Source organism: Odocoileus virginianus, unplaced genomic scaffold (genome assembly GCF_023699985.2).
Source record: "Odocoileus virginianus isolate 20LAN1187 ecotype Illinois unplaced genomic scaffold, Ovbor_1.2 Unplaced_Contig_4, whole genome shotgun sequence".
In the NCBI taxonomy this organism is placed as follows: Eukaryota; Metazoa; Chordata; class Mammalia; order Artiodactyla; family Cervidae; genus Odocoileus; species Odocoileus virginianus.
Window position 1 is genome coordinate 1,707,844 of NW_027224321.1, and position 22,137 is coordinate 1,729,980.

At 49.5% G+C, this 22,137-nt stretch overlaps 1 protein-coding gene across 9 annotated transcripts in view; it reads left to right on the plus strand.

The window, feature by feature from the left end:
* Nucleotides 1–22,137, plus strand: part of AGAP1 (ArfGAP with GTPase domain, ankyrin repeat and PH domain 1) — a 568,266-nt gene that overhangs the window by 226,529 nt on the left and 319,600 nt on the right. For all 9 annotated transcript variants that reach the window (XM_070463558.1, XM_070463559.1, XM_020905503.2 and 6 more), the window contains one exon: nt 1,726–1,860. In XM_070463558.1, coding sequence (XP_070319659.1) covers nt 1,726–1,860 — 135 coding nt within the window. The remainder of the gene's footprint in view (nt 1–1,725; nt 1,861–22,137) is intronic.

Genomic DNA, 22,137 nt, shown 5'->3' on the forward strand with positions numbered 1-22,137 from the left:
CTCTGACAGGCCCTGCCAGGGATCTGAGTCATAGTTTTTCTGGGGGTCATTCAGAACTGTCAGTTAAACCTGTTCCATGGGGCTAGGAGAAGCAAACAGGAAATAAGGAGAAAGAGAAAGTGAAAACAAAATCAATGTATCAGTCCCTGGAGATGCGGCTCTGGTTTAACACTGAGAACGCTGAGCGCCTGTACATTTCCTCTGCAGCAGCAAACGTCTAAGAGGTTGTTCATGTCTTTGCTGCTGTTTCCTGGACCAGCGGAGAAGACTCCCGTTGGGGGGCTGTTCTTTAAAGAGCTCTTGGGTGTTTCCTGTAACTCAGGAGCCTTCAACCCCTGCGGGAAAAATGCCACGTCCGGAACAGTCCCTGAAAAGCGTGTTTCCTCTCAGGGTAGCACCGTGGATGGAGCATCTCGGCCCCTCCTCTGGTCCTGTGTGCAGGGCTCGTGGCTGCCTCCTGACCGCATCCCCCTTCCTGTAACTCGGGAGTCATGGAATGAATGGAAACAGGGCTCGCTCGCGCAGGCCAAGCTAAAGAAAAAATAGCAGGGATGCAGGATTCATTTTATCGGGAGACCAGTGGCTGGTGCCCGATGTCTGTTTTGCTGCCCATATCTCCCCATCTGTACACAGATCCTGCAGGAGGTTGGGGGGTCCCCTGCTCGCCCACCCACCCACTGAAGCCATCTGTTCAGACCCAATGTGGGAGGTTGGGGGGTCCCCTGCTCGCCCACCCACCCACTGAAGCCATCTGTTCAGACCCAGTGTGGCGCTCACACTCGTCTGTGGCCCCCTCCAGCGCCCCAGGTCACCTCCCACTCCTGCTCTCAGCCTTGGATCGCCCTTAAACCCAAGACGCTGGCGCCCCCTCCCCCCCGGACCCCTGTCACTCCACGCCATCTCCTGCGGGCGCGCTTCCCTACCCCTGCCCTCCCGACCCCTGCCCTCCCAACCCGTCTCCTGCCCTGAGCTCCACCTACACCCCTGGTCCTTCCTTGGCTCTGTCTCACTTTCGCCCCCTCCCGGCTGACCTCCGGGAGAGCACAGGCTTCTGTCCCTCTGGTTCGCTGCGGTTTCCCTGTGCCGGAACGGGACAGGCACCTGCGGGGGCTCCGCGAGCGTGTGTCCAGCGGGCAGAGGGCGCCTGGAGGGGCTGGTACTGGTGGGCAGGGTGTGTTTCATGGGCGCCTGTGGATAGATGGCCACTGCATGTAGTGACCGTGTTTTCTTCAGGAACCACGTTTATTTAACTCTTACCCTTCCCTCCCCGGTGGCTCAGATGGTAAAGAATCCGCCCGCAATGCGGGAGACCCAGGTTCGATCCCTGGGTTTGGAAGATCCCCTGGAGAAGGGCAATGGCAACCCACTCCAGTATTCTGGCCTGGAGAATCCCATGGACAGAGGAGCCTGGCGGGCTACAGTCCATGGGGTCGCGAAGAGTCAGACACGACTGAGCGACTGACATTGTTGCATTTCCCCCTCCCCTCCCGGTCTTTGCGGACATGCTGTGATTTCATATCCAGGAGCAGGGCCTCTGGGACAGCTGGCCATCTGACGTCTGGGCTGAGTGGGCATAAACGATGCTTTGATCACTCCAGGTCCTGAGAAGAAGCCCCTCCCTGCTGGGCGAGGGGCGGGCTTTGAGCTCCTCGGGGCCGCGGGGAGCAGGGCGTCCTCAGGCCGCTCGGGGTCACCGTGTCGCCTCTTCTTGCCCGTCTGTTGCAGACGCCATCAGCTCCACCAACCCGCGGGTCATCGACGACGCCCGGGCGCGGAAGCTCTCCAGCGACCTCAAGAGGTGCACGTACTACGAGACGTGCGCCACCTACGGGCTGAACGTGGAGCGCGTCTTCCAGGACGGTACGTACGCGCCGTGCGTGCGGGGGATGCGCGGGGGCGGGAGCCTGGGCCCTGCCTGCCGGGGGGGCCCCTCAGCGCAGGCCGCACTCGGGGCCAGCGAGCATCCGCCCTGAGATAGGCCAGCAGCCAGTTCGTGTGTGCCGTCGGCGACGTCTTTGTGCACAGGTAGACCATTATCGTGGGACGTTCTTTATGCACAGAACGTGCAGGACACACGCATCGTTTCTGCTTCACTGTAGACGCTCACTCTTCATTCGTCCCCCTTTAAAAAAAAAAAAAAGGTTTAAATGGCAGCAAGTGAAGAACTAAAGAGCCTCTTGATAAAAGTGAAAGAGGAGAGTGAAAAAGTTTGCTTAAAGCTCAACATTCAGAAAACTACCATCATGGCATCTGGTCCCATCAATTCATGGCAAATAGATGGGGAAACAGTGGCAGACTTCATTTTGGGGGCTCCAGAATCACTGCAGCCATGAAATTAAAAGATGCTTATTCCTTGGCAGGAAAGTTATGACCAACCTAGACAGCATATTAAAAAGCAGAGACATCATTTTGTCCGTCTAGTCAAGGCTATGGTTTTTCCAGTGGTCATGTATGGATGTGAGAGTTGGACTATAAAGAAAGCTGAGCACTGAAGAATTGATGCTTTTGAACTGTGGTGTTGGAGAAGACTCTTGAGAGTTCCCTTGGACTGCAAGGAGATCCAACCAGTCCATCCTAAAGGAGATCAGTCCTGGGTGTTCATTGGAAGGACTGATGCTGAAGCTGAAACTCTGATACTTTGGCCACCTGGTGCAAAGAACTGACTCATTGAAAAAGACCCTGATGCTGGGAAAAATTGAGGGCAGGAGGAGAAGGGGATGACAGAGGATGAGATGAGATGGTTGGATGGCATCACCGACTCAATGACATGGCTTTGAGTAAACTCCGGGAGTTGGTGATGGACAGGGAGGCCTAGTGTGCTGCAGTTCATGGGGTTGCAAGTAGTTGGACACGACTGAGTGACTGAACTGAACTGAAGGGTTTCATGTTAGGAAGACAGGAAACGGAAAGAACAGAGTCGGGTCTGTCCAAAAGTAACAGCACCTTTGGCCTGGTGGCGGGAGCCAGCGCCAGCGTTTGGAAGTTACTTCTTGTTGTCACCTCAGTCTTGATCTCTCACCTCCAGGACGGCCGTGCCTCAGGTGAGAAATTCTCCTGAAGAAGCCGAAGGTTGCCCGAGGGATAAATAGTCATGGACAGGCTCCTGATGGCAGATGAGAGGCTGGGGGCGAGGGGGGTAGTGCAGGTGGAGAGGAGCGGGGGGGTGGGGAGGCACCAGGGAGGGGGCAATCTCCCCGACCCCCCCAGGTCAGGGCTAGAGGATCTGGGGTGGGTTAGCATCCCAGGCCTGGGATAAGGATGCTCCTGGCAAAGGGTCCTATTTCTGATGGGTGGGGCGGGAAGCGAATCCTTGGCCACCACCTCTTCTGGGTCAATTTGGGTTAGATGGAGCTTCACATCCCCAGCTCTGGTGCTGATACGTGTTGGGGGGCCGAGCAGGCCAGCTGGGTGAGTTCTCATGAGAGGTTCCTTCGCTGCCCGTGTCCCGGAGTCTTGCTCCGTGGTCTTTCGTAGAATTTCTGCCCATCCTCAGCATCGGTTCAATTCAGTCACTCAGTCATGTCCGACTCTTTGTGACCCCATGGACTGCAGCACACCAGGCCTCCCTGTCCATCACCAACTCCTGGAGTTTACTCAAACTCATGTCCATTGAGTCGGTGATGCCATCCAACCATCTCATCCTCTGTCGTCCCCTTCTCCTCCCTTCAATCTTTCCCAGCATCAGGGTCTTTTCCAATGAGTCAGCTCTTTGCATCAGGTGGCCAGAGTATTGGAGTTTCAGCTTCAGCATCAGTCCTTCCAATGAACATTCAGGACTGATTTCCTTTGGGATGGACTGGTTGGATCTACTTGCAGTCCACAGGACTCTTGAGTCATCTCTAACACCACAGTTCCGACAGAGAGGATCGGAATTTAGTTGTATGGATGAGTGTCTTTTCCACGTGACGACTTTAGTTGTACATTGAGGTTTGCAAATGTTAACTCTCCATGAATAAATGAATCATCCTATATGTAATAAACTAATTAATTAACATCAGGGATGATGAGTGACGAAGCTTCCCCACCGGGCTTCCAGGACGTCCCAGGAAGTGGGCAGGCCCCCTGTGTGCTGGGGCACGCCTCTCACCCTCACGGTGGACGCCGGGCAAGGGGAGCAGGATGAGGGATCTTTCCAGAAATCATCTGGTAGAAGCCCACATTGTGTCCTCACTGTGACAACTGCTCAGTGATTCCACTGGTGAAGCATGTTCAACTCAAAGTGTGAGCTTGCACAGGCTTGGATTTCCCATCTATTTTGTTATTATTCTAGAAATTGCCATTAAGTATTTGAATCATACAGAGTCTGCAAAGGAAATAACATCCGCACTACTGCAACTTCCATCTCTATTGTGATTTTTATTCTTAAAATATTTTTATTTATATGAAAATTATTTTTAAAGTAAAATTGGTTTTTGTGGGTTTTTTTTTTTGGTGAAGTTGCTCAGTCATGTCTGACTCTTTGCGATCCCGTAGGCTGTAGCCTACCAGGCTTCTCTGTCCATGGAATTTTCCAGGCAAGAATACTGGAGTGGGTTGCCATTTCCTTCTCCAGGGGATCTTCCTGACCCAGAGATCGAACCAGGTCTCCTGCATTGCAGGCAGATGCTTTACTGTCTGAGCCACCAGGGAAACCGTCTATTTTATACAATAATTAGATGACACGTATTTTAATTTGTTGATCATTGGCTCTTAATGATCATTGTTAGTTGGTAAAAGTAGGTGTCAGCCAACTGGGGAATATTCTCTGTACTTAGAAATAATTAACAGCCATCCACTTTAATCTTCAAGAGAAAAAAAGAAACAACTGGGAAGTTCTGTCGCTAAAGAACTCAAGAAGACTCCCGTAGCTCCACTAAAGGCACTCGCCTTCCCTGAGCCCCAGTCTGGGAGCCAAGAGCCTTAAGCATGTTGTTAAAACAATGCACCAGGGGCTTCCCTGGTGGCTTGGTAGTAAAGAATCCGCCTGTGATTTGGGAGACCTGGGTTCGATCCCTGGGTTGGGATGATCCCCTGGAGAAGGGAAAGGCTACCCACTCCAGTATCCTGGCCTGGAGAATTCAGTCCATGGGGTCACAAAGAGTCAGACACGACTGAGCGACTTTCCCTTCGCTCTGAGAAGTGACACACTCCCTGCTCATACTTGAGCTGGGTGGGCGACTCTGACTCAGGACCCAGCTACCCGTGTCTCTTGGGAGCATTCTGCGCCCGCTGCTGGCTGCCCAGGGCATTCTGTGCCCTGTATTTGTCCTGGCCATGTCTGGGAGAGGAAGTGTAGGTGGCCCTAGTGTTACTGCTAAGATGGTGATTTCTGCGTGTGGTTGGCATTAAATTTTTTGAAAGTCCCTGGTCATCTGTCCAGATTAGGGCCTGAATACAGGAAGAAACAGGATTGCAGGAAGTCAAGTTCACTCTTGACAGGTATGATTGTTCTGGTGCCCTGATTTTTTTTTTTTTAAAGAGAAGTTTCACTTCTCACGAGATGTGAGTGGCAGAAGGCCTTGCTGAGCACACCTTTCGCGGCGTTTTAGTTCAGCCTCTGGGCCGGTAAGGGAAGGTGGTGGTGGCGGTGGTGGGAGTTTCCAGCCTAGACGTTGGTGATAACCTAAAACAAAGACCACTTAACAACAGAAGCAAATTCTACCCTTCGAAGACCACGCAGGGCTTAAAGGGAGAAAGGAGACATTGGTGTGGGTGGTGAAAGTGCCCCGTGGAAGGTTACCCGAACCATCTTGGGAGGAGGAAGGTCTTCATGATGGACCAGCCATGGTTTTTAGCTTCCTGGGGTTGGGTTTTGGAAAGTGCGGATTTCAGTCGTTCTTTGAACAGCTTTAAATCCCCCCACCTTACACCCAGCGTCCGTGTTTGTTTGTGGCTGGTTTTGCCATGAGTGGCAGTGGTGTGTGATGGACGTGGGGTGAGCGCAAGTAGGGCTTCTGTCACAGAATGGGTATCTTTGCCTAGGGACAGGGGAGGATCCGTTTTTTGTTTGTTTTGGCGTTTATGAAAAAGAGTGAGCGGGCCTCTAAGATTTTGGTGGTGTATGTCACCATTTTTGTGCTGTGCTGTGGTCAGTTGTGTTCGGCTCTTTGCAACCTCACAGACTGTAACCCTCCAGGCTCCTCTGTCCATGGGATTCTCCAGGCAAGGATACTGGAGCAGGTTGCCATTTCCTTCTCCAGGGGATCTTCCTGACCCAGGGATCGAACCCGTCTCTTGTGTCTCCTGCGTTGGCAGGCGGATTCTTTACCACTGAGCCACCTAAAACTATGGCATCTGGCTTGTGTATTTTAAAGATCCCTGATGCCTAAAAGGAGTGGCCTCATACAGAATGAAAAGTGGAACCAGCTGGTGGGACAGAAACCCATTTTAATTTCCCCTTATCCGAGCTCTGTTTTGCCCTCCCCCCCCACCCGCCACCTCACTCACTGGAATGAGTTGGTATAGATGTGTGTGAGTTGTAAACAGTTTTGTTTTATATATATGCTGTTCTATTATTCCTCCCAGCATCAGTTGTATGCAGGATTTAGTATTCTTGCACATGTATTCTAAAACTGTGGTCGTTTGTTAATCCTCAGAACATCCTATTACATGCATTTAAGGCCTACTCCCCACTGAAGGTTGGACTTCTTAAGCTTGTGTTCATAGAACAATAGGAAACCTCTGTGCAGAAGTCTGCCCTGACGATAATCGTTAGAGCAGCTCAAGACCATAGCGCCTGAGACGCAGGTACACGGCGGATTGCCATCCATCCGCTTCCTTCTCACCAAGACTGCTGGATTTTGTCACCAGGTTGTACGTCAAGGGCAGTTGAGTGATCTCATGTGGGAGACCTTCTGTTCTAGGCTGGATCCGCGTTACTTGTATTAAAAGAAACAACTTCGTTTTAGGTAGCCAGGTAGAAAAGCTGGGTGACTGCATTTGAAGCCCTGTGTCTGCTTATCGCCAGACCATCCGCTGGCTGGGGCTCCTCCTAGTGTGGTCCTGGGGGTGGGCATTGATCCAGAGCCGCCCCTGTCGTAGGAAGGTTGGCGTCAGTCTTTAGGCCTCATCTCCCACCTCCTTATACATGCACTGCAGTCCGCGTTCTGGAAAGCACTCCTGCAGACCGTTCCATCTGGGTTTCACCCCTGCTGGGGACGGTCCCTGAGTGTGGCTCCCCTGCATGGAGGCCTGAGCCCCGAGGGGTCACAGCCGTGCCCCAGGTTGTGTGTGCCCTCAACAAGCCTCAGTTTCCTTCCCAGCCCTTCCTGCCAAGGATGGACGTGCTGGGGCCCCGAGAGTCCTGTTTCACATCGGATGTCCACAGCCCGAATTACAGCGGGGTCAGGAACCAGGGCAGCCTCTGTGTTAGTGAGCCCGGTCTGTGCAACCTGATTGCAGATGTGAGGGCGTCATGACGTGTGAGCAGCTTCCGGGCTCCTCTCCTGGGCAGGCATCGTCTCACACTGTCCTGTCCCCGACCCCCGCAGTCTCCTGTTCTCTGGTGAGGGATGCGTCAATCAGGTCTCTCCCATTCTTGCCTGGAACCAGCTTAATTTTCAACTGTGAGGTGACCTGTTTTTTTATTGGTATCATTGCTGTTGTTTTTCTCCTTTCTTTAGTTTCAGAGAGGTTACATTGGAACCAATTTATTGTTTATTTATATATATATATATGCTATGCTTAGGGACTAACACAACACAGAAAAGATTTATATATACATTATATATATAAACATATATATGCTGTACTTATATATATGAGCTTAGTCGCTCAGTTGTGTCCATCTCTCTGCAACCCCACAGACTGTAACCTGCCAGGCTCCTCTGGCCATGGGGATTCTCCAGACAGGAACACTGGAGTGGGTTGCCATGCCCTCCTCCAGGGGATCTTCCTGACCCAAGGATCAAACCTGGGTCTCCCGCATTGCAGGTGGATTCTTTATCATCTGAGCCACCAGGAAAGCCCAAGAATACTGGAGTGGGTAGCCTATCCCTTCTCCAGGGGATCTTCCCGACCCAGGAATCGAACCAGGGTCTATATATCTATGTATATATTGTTGTTATTGTTCAGTCGCTAAGTTGTGTCCAACTCTTTGTGACCTCATGGACTACACAGCCCACCAGGTTTCCCTCTCCTTGGTTATCTCCTGGAGTTTGCTCAAACTCATGTCCATTGAGTTGGTGATGCCATCCAACCATCTCATCCTCTGTTCCCCCTTCTCCTGCCTTCAGTCTTTCCCAGGATCAGGGTCTTTTCCAATGAGTTGGCTCTTCGCATCAAGTAGCCAAAGTATTGGAGCTTCAACTTCAACATCAGTCCTTCCAATGAATATTCAGGGTTGATTTCCTTTAGGATGGACTGGTTTGATCTCCTTGCTGTCCAAGGGACCCTCAAGAGTCTTCTCCAGCACCACAGTTCAAAAGCATCAATTCTTCTGCACTCAGCCTTCTTTACAGTCCAACTTACACATCCGTATATGACTACTGAAAAAGCCATAGATGAAATAATAAAGTGGCTCCAATGTATAAATATATTTTCTTTTCCAAAGGGGTACTCTCAAAGATTTTTCATGTTCAAAAGCAAGCCATGTGTGTCCACACATATAAACATATTTAATATATATTGACAAGGTGAACTAGTGAGTTGCCATCTGTTAATACGTCCTTTTTATCATTTGTAATAGTGACTGATATTTATATCACAGTTTAAGGGCTTATGATGTTAGATCTTAGGAGGCCTGGAAACTTGTATTCATTGAAGGGTTGGCTTCCTGAAGTCACATCATATTGCTGGTGCCCGGCCAGTGTATCCTTTTTTGTCTTCACGGTACCTCTGTGCCCATCAGGGTCATGTCCCCTCACCCCCTCCCCTGCCCCACACCCACAGCCCTCTCTACAGCAAAAGCTGGATATGCAGAATTTCCTGGGCCAAATGGGTGGTTAGTGCCTGTTAGGGTGGGGTGAGAAAGGTTCAGCTGCTTGAGTTACACTTTTTAAGGGAGTTTACTAGTTTGCTGGGAAAGATTGAGGGCAGGAGGAGAAGGGGACAACAGAGGAATGAGATGGTTGGATGGCATCACTGACTCGATGGACATGGGTTTGGGTGGACTCCGGGAGTTGGTGATGGACAGGGAGGCCTGGCGTGCTGCGGTTCATGGGGTCACAAAGAGTCAGACACAACTGAGCTGCTGAACTGACTAGTTTAAAATTCTCAAAAGAACAAGGAAGATATGAAAACGGTTACCCACCTGGGGTGATGATCAGTGGAGCAGGGGTAGGTAGAAAAGGAAAACGGTTATCAGGTTCATCTAAGTTAGCTGTTTGAGTCTAAGAAGGTGCTGGGACCCTGGTTTAACCATGGGTGTCATCAGCTGTCACTACCTGGTAGCTCTTTACGTGGCCTGATCCACTGGAAATTAGAATCTGCAAGTTGCCCCCAAAAGGGCCACATTCTTCCATCCTTGATAATTTCTCACCAAATTTCAAAGATCCCTGATATGGAGTAGACGTTTGATTGAACCTATGGGTGGAGGGTGTGTGTGTGTATGTGTATAGTGGGGGGTGGGGGTGTAGATTTGGGGAGGGTGGTCCCCCTGTTGGTATTGTAGCCCTTGTTTATGTTTGAATGAGAAAGTGTGTTCATGATTTATAGTAACTATTTTTATAAAGCATGACATTGTCAGTACCACTTGTATATGCGTTTTCAAATTCAGTTGATTTCTTAAGCAAGAAACTAACAAATTGAAATAATGCATGAATGCCATAACTAAAACAGCAGCATTTTGTGTAGTAAACTGAATTCTCAGAGATAACAAAAACTAAAGAAAAACTTTTGAGTTACTCTTCAGGAAAAAAAAAAATTGAGTTCAAGTTCTTAGGGGTGGGAAGTTTTAAACCCACATGTTACAGGCGAGCCGGGTGTCTGGCACGTGATTTGTAACCAGATCTTCCAAACACAGTGAACAGGTGGGGAATGTGTCAAGGTGGGACCAATAGCCGGTCCGCACCCGCTAATGTGGGGCTAAGAGGTGATGAACCTTGAATAACCCAAGTGTCTTAAAATACGATTATTAATTTGTCACCGGTATGTAATCAGCTTGTCCCTTATCTGAAGTCTCTTTGTCTAGAAGAGTTTATCTCACATTATGTTCAGAGGGCCCAGAGGACTGACTTTTAAAGAGGAGTTACCTCTTTACTATCGATGGATTTGCTTAAAAAATTGGGACTGACATTTATACACTTGTTGTTTATATGTGTCTGACTCTTTGTGACCCCGTGGACTGTAGCCCACCAGGCTCCTCTGTCCATGGGATGTTCCAGGCAAGAATATTGGAATGGGTTGCCATTTCCTCCTCCAGGGAATCTTCCCAAGCCAGGCAGGGATTGAACCTGCGTCTCCTGCATTGGCAGGTAGATTCTTTACCACTGAGCCACCAGGGAAGCTCATATGCACGCTGCTACGTATAAAATAGATGACTAATGAGAACCTACTGTATAGCTCAGGAAACTCCACTCAATGCTCTGTGGTGACCTAAATGGAAAGGAAATCCAAAAAAGAGGGGATATATGTATAGATGTAGTGATTCACTTGGCTGGACAGTAGAATCAAACACCACATTGTAAAGCAACTAGAGTCCTATAAAACTTTTTTTAAAAAATCACTTATCCACAATGACAGTTGTTAGGTAGAGGGGAATGTCTAGATTATCAGCGCGGTTCATACTCCACAGGTTGTAGCCACTGGCCGTCGCCATACCCAATCAGGTGTGAACCTTGATAGTCCTTAAACTAGTTTCTAATACATGTAGAAGGAACCATCTCAAGGAGAGGCCTCTCAGTTCTTGAAAACATAGCATAGGCGTCATCTTAAAATCTTGGTTAAAATTGATGATGTTATAAACAGCCTGAGACAGGAAGCCATCTCTTAACCTCACGGTGTCCCGGACTGTTGTGTTGCTGGAGGCTTTGATCTTTTCTGGCAGTTTGGTTCCCTAAGTCTGGGGCTTTTTCATGCTGTGCTGCTTCCCTTGGGAGCGTCGAGTGGGCCCCGATGCTTATGTGTGCACAGAAATGCCTGAATTAACTCCCACACTGCCAACTCGAGGTCATTAAACACACTATTAGTAGATGCGCTCTGTTTAGATACTCTTGTTCAGAGCCTATCTTTTGCTCATAGAATTAATTTTATCAATGCCGTTGAAAATGGTTCTTTGACTACTTTGCTGCAGTGTGGCATCAGAGCCGTGTTTTGCCCCAGGAGTCCTCCTAATGACTTTAGCCAGCTTGAATTAGCTTGATGTATCATTAAAGCATACAAATGGCTTTTATTTTTGTTCATAATCTGTTCATAATGCCACAGCATTCTGCTCTTTCTAATGTTTTTGAGATGATTAAACGGTGATGTACTTTTTGACCTATTTAACCCTCCAACAGTGTCTGATCAAAAGGACATGAAGATGTGACTTCCCTAGGGTAGCCAGAAGTTGTTACCATCTCGGGCTGATGTTTCCAAGTTCTTTTGAAGTCTTCTGTGTTTTATAACATTTTTTCACTTATAGAGCATGGACTTTAGCCAGATATTTTTAAATGGAAGTACCTTTGATTTACAATGTTGTGTTCATTTCTGGTGTACAGCAAAGTGATCCAGTTATATGCATGTATATATGAGTGTATATATATGTGTGTGTGTGTGTGTATACATTCTTTTCCATTATGGTTTATCAGAGGATATTGAATATAGGGCCCTGTGCTGTACAGTAAGACCTTGCTGTTTTTCATCCGTTCTGTATATAATAGTGACATCTGCTAACCCACTTCCACTCCATCCATCCCCCAGCCCCCTCCCGCTTCACAGCCACAGGTCTGTTTTCTGACATGGCCAGATTTGGGCAACCTTTTCTCACTGAGGAACCGCTCAGTACCCGTCAGGTTAGCAGTGCCAAGTCGGTTCACTCCGTGAAAGGTGGAGTTAGTCCTCAAAGGGGGCTGACTTTTACGTTGTGAGATGCTCTGATGCGGGACATGGTGCCTTGTCCCCGTGGACTTGGGTGTTTTTTCACATGCTATGTACTGGGGGAGCCTGGCAGACCCTGGCTCCAGGAGTGAGTCGGGGAGCCAGGCTTGGAGCAGATGCTAGGGGTCCCCAGAGACCAGGCTGTGGAGTCTGCGGTTAGTTTGTGTATTCAGTGCAGAGCGCTGGGAACTTGGTGAAGAGGGGAGCAATGCATTAATACCTTGATCCGTGGTCTTCCCTGATTTCAGGAAAAGTAAACTGTGGAAAATGGATTGTAGATTTGTCTTACCATAGACAAAGGTGTAAAAACCTTGATGAGTAAGTTTTGGGTTTCATGAGACTTGCCAAAGAAAGCAGAAATAGTTTGTAAAGGATGGGAAATATGGAAGTAAATACCACTGGTCAGATCACCATGCAGTGACTGTTTTTGTTAAAGCCTGGTGTGGTGTATGCGCATGGGTGCCCATGTGTTTGAATAGACAGAGTCTTGAGCTTTGTAATGTTTTACAATCTGCTTTTTCACAAAAACACTTTTTCTACAAAGTAATTTCTAATTTTTATACTGCATTCCACTGAGTCACTATAACAGCTTTTTGGCCCAGTCCTCTATTAGACATTTCGTGGTCATGTGCCCCTACCCGCCCCCCGCCCCCGGCATTTATTTATTGTTTTTAGAAGTAATGCTTCAGTGGCGACTCTGCCTAAAGCTTCATCTCCATCCTTCATCATTTCTTTGGGACACACCTCTGGAGGTCAGACTACTGGTCAGCGACTTGCTTTAAAACCTCGGCCTTCCAGGGAGTCTGAAGCAACTCAGGTTTCCTCCAGCAGATGTCTTTTCTGCCCGCTGGCCACCCTGGATATTTTCATTTGAAAAGCGCTTATTGTTTATAGACAGAAAATAACCATACCTTCTAGTGTTTTGTTCAGATATTAGCTTCCAACAGATCTGTCCCTTAATATAAGAGATAAGCGCATTTCCTGCAGTCAGCTGACTTTTGAGGAGGTGGCAGCCAGTCTCCTGGGAGGGATAAAACTATTATTATTTTTTGATAATCTTTCCCTTGCTGCTCCTGCAGAGGCCCTCGCCCTCTCAGGGGACCAGGCAGGTTCTCTGAGCACCAGCGCCCCCAGCCCCGGGCAGAGCTGTGACCTCGGCGGCTGGGTGTCCTCAGACCTTTCTCGCCAGCCTGCCGGTGTCACCGTGTTACTGTGGAGACAGGCCTCCTGGGTGCCTTCTGAGGGAAGCAGGGAGGGCCCAGGCCCTTGCGTCTGGACCCACTCTCATTTCCACGCCCCTGGCTGGATGCCCGGGGCTGTGTGTCTCTCTGTCCCGTGTGCATCTCTGTCTACAGGGCACCCTGTGGCCTGACCCTGCCCTGCTCCCAGTGCAGCCATAGTTCAAGGAGGCTTTTTTCATGTGAACGTTGGGATTTCAGGAAACTCCCCATGTGTAACGTTGTCCATAAGCCGAATGAAAAAGTACTGAGCACCGGTGTAGTCGTCTGGATGCCAGGGAATACTCCCCTGCCAGCACCAAGATTGCACCTTACATGAAATACCAGGGTGTCTTCTGCATTTAAGTTCTTTTCTTGCCTGACCTGCAGGCTTGTAGGATTTCACATCGGGAAGGACCTGAGGCCCTGTCTGTTCACCCCTAGCTTTATAAACAAGCCAGCAGGACTCATGGGGCCAGTCCAGGCAGGAAGCCCCCTTAGTAGCAAAGCAGAAACTGGAAATGAGGTCTGTATCTATTGGCAGCACAAGTTTCACCTTTGTCCTGAAAATGTAATTCTTATATTTTTAAACCCGATAGTGAACAAAAGTGCTTCAGTAAGTGATCATTCAGTTCAGTTCAGTTGCTCAGTCATGTCCAACTCTTTGAGACCCCATGGACTGCAGCACGCCAGGCCTCCCTGTCCATCACCAACTCCCAGAGTTTACTCAAACTCATGTCCATTGAGTCGGTGATGCCATCCAACCATCTCATTCTCTGTCGTCCCCTTCTCCTCCCACCTTTGATCTTTCCCAGCATCAGGATCTTTTTCCAACAAGTCAGTTCTTCGCATCAGGTGGCCAGAGTATTGGAGTTTCATCTTCAGCATCAGTCCTTCCAATGAATATTCAGGACTGATTTCCTTTAGGATTATTTTTTAATAAAAGCCATTTCACCTGTGAGGAATCTTGGCTTAAATGCAGTGCTATAATTTTGAATTATAAATCATGAATTATTTCTGATATGCTACCTAACAAAAACACATTCACACAGACCATTTTCTTTATATGATAGGATATGTGGGCAATAGAACTAGGTCTGTGACAGGATCTCTGAGATTCAATGAAAATAACAACAAAAGGCAAGTACTCGGTTTTACAATTTAGTGAGCTGCCACTAGGAGGCATCCGAAGCGCTCATAAGGATGATTCTCGCATAATTGTACCTTTTGCCATCTCCGTGCAGAATACAGACATCGTAAAACTAACACACTGGTTTAAGAGGCGATTTAGAGCCCTGTAATAAGATCCACTCCATAAAGCATGTGAAGTTACTGGATCAGCAGTGCACGAAGGCAGAAGTAAAAGAAGTTTCATCCGCTTATTGGAATGGGGAAGAATAAAATTTTCAAAGATGAGATCATGTAGTCTGTGGTTAAAGGGACCCAAATCCCTTTTTTCCTAGCCTTGTCTCGCATCTCACTTTACAGAAGAAGCAAAGAAAGTCTCGGCCAAAGATACACTTATTTTTATACATGGATTTATTATAATAGCACTTAGAATAAACTAGTATAGTAAATGGATTTCCTTGGTCCATCATTCCCATTTGACAGAAGCCAAGAGGTCTGCCGGCCCAGGCGCCGCACTGTGGGGTCTGCACCCTGGATCTGAAGGCAGATGGCACGCTGGCTGCTCACCGGCACCCAGGCAGGGCAGGTGTCTCTGTAGGATTGGGGTGCAGCCCCGGCCATCAGCTTCCCGGTCTGGGGGAGCCGTGGGCTCTTCACGCAGCCTGGCAGTTAGAGAAGAGACAGTCCGGCTGACGTTCCCGGGCAGGAGGGAGGGAGTTGATCAGTTTGGGGAAACCTCGGTGGTCTTCGCTGCACAGGTGAGCAGCTTCACTGAGGTGGTCTGTAGGCCCCTGCGGTGTTGGGGTCCTTTCCGGAGAACAGGCAGTTGCTGCCTCCTCTGCGGATCAGCAGTGGGCTGGGGGATGCGGACAGGAGAGTCTCTGGTAGAAAATGATGCACTTACCTTGGGCCAGTCTTTGAGTTTCTTGACATGGTGCGGTTTTGTTATTTTGCTTTATTTTGTCCTGTTCCGTTAGTTCATTTCCCCTCCTAAGGTTGATAACTTCACCCTCTTACTTTCCACTTATTTATGTTTTGCTTTCACCTTTTTATTTTCTCCCACTGCATAATTCCCATTAGACATGGTAGCATCTCAGCTCAGAAAATTTTCAGTTTATTTGGAAAATGGGATTAGTTACACATTGGGTGCCTCCAATAAGAAACATATCAAGCCACAGGCTTTTCTGTACAGGTATTCTTTTATTGGGTTACTTACAAATGGAGTGTTCAGAATTGATGAGAGAATTTGGAGGGTCCCACGATTTTCAGTCCTCAGGAGAGTTGGAATGGGGCAGAATATTTTGAGCAAGAAGAGGAGTTGGTAGAGTGGGTACATTCACCCGAATGAGATATGAGATCCCCTTGGAGGACAGCTTTCACAGAACGGGCTTTCAGAACCAGAGACTGTTTACCAGCCCCTGCCTATGAGAGACCAGAGCTGGAGTGTGTGGGGGTGGGGTGTGTGGGGGTGAGGCGGGGCCCAAGTTTGCAGGTATTTCCATTGAGTTCAATACACATTTCCTGCATGAAACCACTCTCAAAGGCACCGAGGTGGGTCCACAGGCCTGGCAGAAAGTGAGCCTGGCTCCATAGTGAGGCTGGCAACACACACATCCTTGAGGGTCCGTGGGCATGGACACGGTCCCGGGATCCCTCGTATTCTGAGTGAGGGCTCCAGGGGGCTGGACTCCAACTCAGCCAGAGCAGTCAGCTGCATCTTTCCGTGTTGGTGTTGCCTGATGAAGTTTTTCCGAAAGAAGGAAAGTCTGCTGCTGGAGGACACGTGGAAGAACAGTGATCGCATAAGCACATCCCTGGGGATGAAATATCCTCAGCGAATATCCTGGTGAATCAGGAAATTCTGAATAAACAGGGGTGAAATGCCCATAAAATCGATTGGAAACTGTGAGCAGGGGCTCTTCTCCTGGAGACCTTGCCTTTCCCCAGGGTGTCCCCCTCCGGGGGGCCCTTTGCAGGTATCTCTGCCTCGTTCTGCAAGGGCCACGTCCTTCCTGTGTCTCCTGCCCTTCGTCCCCACGTGGTTCCCAGAGAAACGCAGTTAGACGTGCGGGTCGCACTGTTCCGTGCTGCAGGAACTGCTGGGATGTTGAGGATATAAGATGAGGGACCAAGGAAATCCTTCCAGGGGATACGTCACTAACTCGCGTGCTATAAACACGATGGTCCAGGTAAGGAGGGAGCGTGGAAAAGAGCCAATCTCAGGAGTAGGACTCAGGTGCGTGTGCCCCCGCCCACCTGGCCAGGTAACAATAGGGAAGCGGGGCTCCTTGTTCTGTAGCTTTGCTCCCCGTCAGGTTGCACACAGCCCAGGCTACATGAGTGAGCCCTGCACTGTGGGGGCGGCTGGGGGCACATAACCTTCGGCTGCTAAACTGTTACCCTTTCTGTGGGGTTTTGCTTTTCAGAGGGGCTTACCTGGTGGCTCAGCTGGTAAAGAATCCACCTGCAATGCAGGAGACTCCAGTTTGATCCCTGGGTCGGGAAGATCCCCTGGAGGAGGAAAGGGCAACCCACTCCAGTATTCTTGCCTGGAGAATCCCATGGACAGAGGAGCCTGGTGGGCTACAGTCCATGGGATCACACAGGGTCGGATACAACTGAGAAACTTTCTTCCTTTTCAGAGTCCCGGTTCACATCCATTTCCATGCAAATACACATGAATATTTCATGTATCATCTGTTTACATATATTTAAATGTTCATGTTGTTCCTGACTAGGATAACATTTGTTTGTAAAAATACAGAAAAGTGTGAAGGAAACCAGTTAAAATCACCTGTGATCCCACTACCTCGTGGTAAGCATTCTATGCCCATCTAGTCAGACTAGGCATTTAATACTTCAGAAGCAAAGTTGGCACTTTATTCTGTATCCTTGTTAGTAACCTGCTTTAAAAAGACCTGGGTAAAGTTTCTGCATGGTTCACTTTCCTCAGTGTCTTTATGACTTCTCAGCACTCCTTTCTCTCCCAGCATCTGCCAGCCTGGGTTCACTAACCCTGGAGACAGGAGGCTAGTCTTGAGACCTTCCCCCCCTTGTTAAGATCTCTTCCCTAAATATCTGAGTGCCCCTCTGCCCACAGCATCTCCGGTTCTGACCACTTAGACCAGGAATGTCAGCTGTGATGTCCCTGGGCCTGCCTGGGAGTGGTGTGTGTGCAGGATGAAGTCCAGGAGGCCTGGGTACACCTCCTACTGCTCGTGTGCACACGACATCCTTAACCTGTCAGCAGGCCCCTTCCTGCATCTCTGATCACCAGGGAGCTGTGGTTACAGATTGGCCTGCAGGTCGGTAGACTGGAAGAAGCAAGTCTATCTCCTTGGTGCTTTGATTTCTCTTTGGAAATAAAGGAATTGATACCATTAGATACTTTTGACAAAATCACAAAGGGTTGCCGTATGGGCTCCTTCTATGGATCCCCTTTTCTTTTCTGGCAGATTAGCAAAAGTAAGCCTCACTTTATAAAGATTCATTCCTAAATATCATGTATCCATTTTCCCAAATACAAAGCCTTCTTTAAAAAAAAAAAAAAGCCTAAATTGAGAGACAAGTCTTAAAACAGTCATTTCAGAATTTTATTCAAACTAATCAGAAAAGCTGCTGGGTGGCGGGGGGAGGGAGTATGCCTTTGGTGGGCTCTCCCCCCATCAGTGCTAGGAAAATTAGTCTTGAAATGACAGACTGCAGAGCTGCGGCCTGAGATGGTCTGGCGGGCAAGAGATGTGCCTCCCCCCGGCCCCAGTCCCCAAAGTGTGCACGTCTGAATCCCTGGCCTGTCAGTCAGTTCAGTTACTCAGTCATGTCCGACTCTTTGCGACCCCATGGACTGCAGCACGCCAGGCCTCCCTGTCCATCACCAACTCCCAGAGTCCACCCAAACCCATGTCCATTGAGTCGGTGATGCCATCCAACCATCTCATCCTCTGTCGTCCCTTTCTCCTCCTGCCTTCAACCTTTCCCAGCATCAGGGTCTTTTCCAACAAGTCAGTTCTTCACATCACGTGGCCAAAGTATTGGAGTTTCAGCTTCAGCATCAGTCCTTCCAATGAATATTTAGGATCAATTTCCTCGAAGATGGACTGGTTGGAACTCCTTGCAGTCCAAGGGACTCGCGAGAGTCTTCTCCAACACCACAGTCCAAAAGCATCAGTTCTTTGGCAGTGTGGATCTACCTTAAGAGGCAGGAAGGGGTTTGAAGGGTGGTTAAGCATCCTCAGATAATGGATCGTGGACCATCCCGGTTGGGGCCTGGAAGGAGCTGCCTTTACCCTCTTAAGGAGGCAGCAGCGCGGATCCAAGTGCACACATAGTGGAGGACCACAGGAGGGTGGGGCGGGGGGATTCCAAGGCCGCTGTGATGGAGCCATAAGCCAGCAGATGCCAGAGAAGCAAGAAATGGGTTCTCCCTGGAGCCTCTGGCAAGCCCAGCGCTACCAGCACCCCGACCTCAGCCCCAGATGTTAGGCTCTCAGTGTCCAGAGCTGGGAAAGAATAAAGACTTCAGCTGATTGCAAGCCACCAGTACTGTGGGGATTTGTTAGGGCGGCCTGGATAAGCTTCTGCAGACAGAAAGGGGCCGGCTGCCGCGGGAAGGCAGGAGGAAACCGTGCCTGCTGTGGAGATGCCAAGCCCGGTGATGCTGTGTCCGAGGGGTCTTCCCAGAAGGGTGACCCAACCTGCAGGGGCCGACGCAGGCCCTCGCTGGGCAGGGTGGTCAGACTGCTGGCCATTTCTCAGCAGTTCCATGAAGTCGGGGCTCGAGACACCTTGTGCGATTGGGGGGCTCTTTGTCTTAATTTTTCCCGCTTTGCACTCCCTTCCCCACTACGGCCTCCCACTACGGCCTTCCAGCTCTCACCAGCTCGCCCGTGACTGTCTGGCCCTGGTCCAGTGGCCACTCTCCATGCTGGTCCTGCCCTCACCTGTCACCCTCCGTGACACCTGCCACCCCCTCCGGGAGCAGCTGCCTGTCCTCCTCGTCTGTGGGTTTCTCCCCTGCCCAGCCTCCCTCTTGACGGTGGAATTTACTGAGGCCCTGCCCTGGGCCCCTGTGTCTTCTCTCTTTGGTCATCTCAGTGGCAGATCCGTTTTGTTGATTCAGTGGATGGATTTCATGCACAAGAAATTGCATTAGGTGCTTTTGCAAAGCAGCTAGAAAAAGTGGTGCAGAGCCCCACGATTGGTATTGGCCCGAGTTGACCTCCATTGCATTTACTGAGTGCCGTGTGTGTACCTTAGCATGCTGGCTACAGGACACCAGGTTTTTGCCCGCCACGCAGAGGTACCACGGTGATCGCGGGTCCACGTGATGCTGGCCAGCCACAGTGGTACCGGCCAGAACGTGCGCGTTCAACCTTTGCAGAACCTAGCAGCTGTTATCTGCCCCATCTAGCTTTTTCAGAACAGGAAGAGACATGCCAAAAATTGTGCAGCTGGTTTGGGAAAGTCTGTAGACGATTGGGAAAGCATTTGAGTCCAGGGTTCAGAGGGGCTTCCCTTAGTAGCTCAACTGGTAAAGAGTCCACCTTAATGTAGGGAGACCCTGGTTTGATTCCTGGGTTGGGAAGGTCCCCTGGAGAAGGGATAGGCTACCCACTCCAGTATTCTTGGGCTTCCCTGGTGGCTCAGTCAGTAAAGAATCCGCCTGCAATGCGGGAGACCTGGGTTCAATCCCTGGGTTGCGGAAAGATCCCCTGGAGGAGGAAATGGCAGCCCATTCCATTGTGGCCAGGAGAATCCCCATGGACAGAGGAACCTGGCGGGCTACAGTCCAGGGGGTTGCAGAGAGTCGGACACGACTGAGCGAGTGAGCGGTTGCAGCCAGGGTTCAGAACGTTTTCCCGTTTTAGTTCTATTACGTTTTGCATTTTATCATTAACCCTTCCACCTGTTTCAAGATAAGTGGTATGGGAATTGAAAGCAGATTCATCCAGGGTTTCGAAAAACAAGCCACAGAACTCAGGTGGAATTACTTAACTATTTTAGTCAGACGATGGTTGAAGTAAATGGAACGTCTCAAAACCCAGATGTTTCTTACAACTTTGCTAACGACAAGACAAGCTAAGCTGTTGCTAATGGCACGAGATGCCGAGGAACTTCAGTTTCTCTTGATGAACTTCCTGCTTAATCCCACAAAGACAGCTGTTACCGAATCTCTACCAGTGCAAGGGCTCGTGAATTCAATAGGTATTGAGTCATCATCTCAGATGGTGCTGAGTCCCTTACTAAGAAAGCATCGCCTCCGTGTGGCCTGGGGATGGATGCTGGGCTGGACCACAGAACACTGTGCTCCATCTTCATCCTGATGATTCAGCCCATCACGATTCAGCCCGTCACGTCCTCAGCATACCCAGCTGTGGGGTGGGGACCGCTGCCCATTGTTACTTCTCCCTAGGGATGCCCAGGATAACTGTAAGGCATCTGGGGTTTGCTTGGAGGACTTTGGAAGAGAATACCTGACTATCCTGGAAGTAGCAGACAGCCTTGGGAGCTGGGCTTTCAGAGATGGGAGCTGGTCCCGTTGCCCTCCGGGAGGTCCTGGACCTCTTCGCCCGCTCCTTACCTGTCCAGTTCTCCCTGGATGTAGGACAAAATGCCCTGAGTCTTCTCTATCTGGTTTCCCCCTTGTGTTCTCGATGCAGACCAACTCACCATAAATTTTGATTCTTTTCAGTCACACCTACTTGTTCATTAAAACTGATTCTAGAGGACCTGTTGAGTTGACTGATAAGTCACACTCTCCTCTGTTACAGGGGTGAGTTGGCCAGGGGGGAGGGAGTGTCTCTGGGTAACCACAGTGTGTGTGTGTCCGTCTGTCTGTCTATGTGTGTGTTCAGTCACTTCAGTCATATCCGACTCTTTGCAACCCCATGGACTGTAGCCCGTCAGACTCCTCTGTCTGTGGGATTCTCCAGGCAAGAATATTGGAGTGGGTTGCTATGCCCTCCTCCAGGGGATCTTCCCGACCCAGGGATTGAACCCAGGTCTCTGTGGCTCCTGAATTGCAGGTGGATTCTTTACCACTGAGCCAGCAGGGAAGGCCCAGCCGCAGTGTATCTACTATTAATTAACTGAGTTTCCTGGTTGTGTTTCTTTTCTTCATGCCTAAAGAAAAATGAAGTTTATACCTTCTTATAAATGTACCAAAAATTCATTGAAGAAGTCTTTTTTCCTTCTTGGTTAAGATGAATATCTCTTCATCTCACCTGTTGATCATTTCCACTGGCCTCTTTTCCTAGAATCCTTAGCAAAAAGTAAACAGCATGGAGAGAGAGTATGTAGTCTCTAGCTACTACTTGAATAAAAGCTAAATTTCGTAGTCTTTGCCACACTGATCTATTCTGCAGTGAAACATCCAGACCTATGAGCTGCTTTGTATTAAGTTTTGAAACAGGAATTCAATTAATAGATGCCTTTTCTCAGAATGTTACACAGTTCTCTTCCTCTACCCCGACCCCTGAATATGGCATACATCTAATTAAGAACCCATGGCTGGAAAATTCACAAAGCAAGCACCACATCCACGGCCGTTTGAAGAATCCTCAGCACTGTCACCTCTGTTTCTGGATGAGGGGGCAGAGGCGCTGTGGACAGAGGGCCTGTAACCACAGGGTAAGTGGTTCGGCTGAGACGTGGGTGCCCGTGTCTCCAGTTTTTGTAAGGGACGGTACCTGCAGGGCCCTGTGCTCTGCTCCACGGGGATTCGGGCAGGACGCGTAAGTGATGGAAAAGCACAAATCAAAGATCGCAGCCTTGGAGTGTGTATCCTAAACATTGCTGA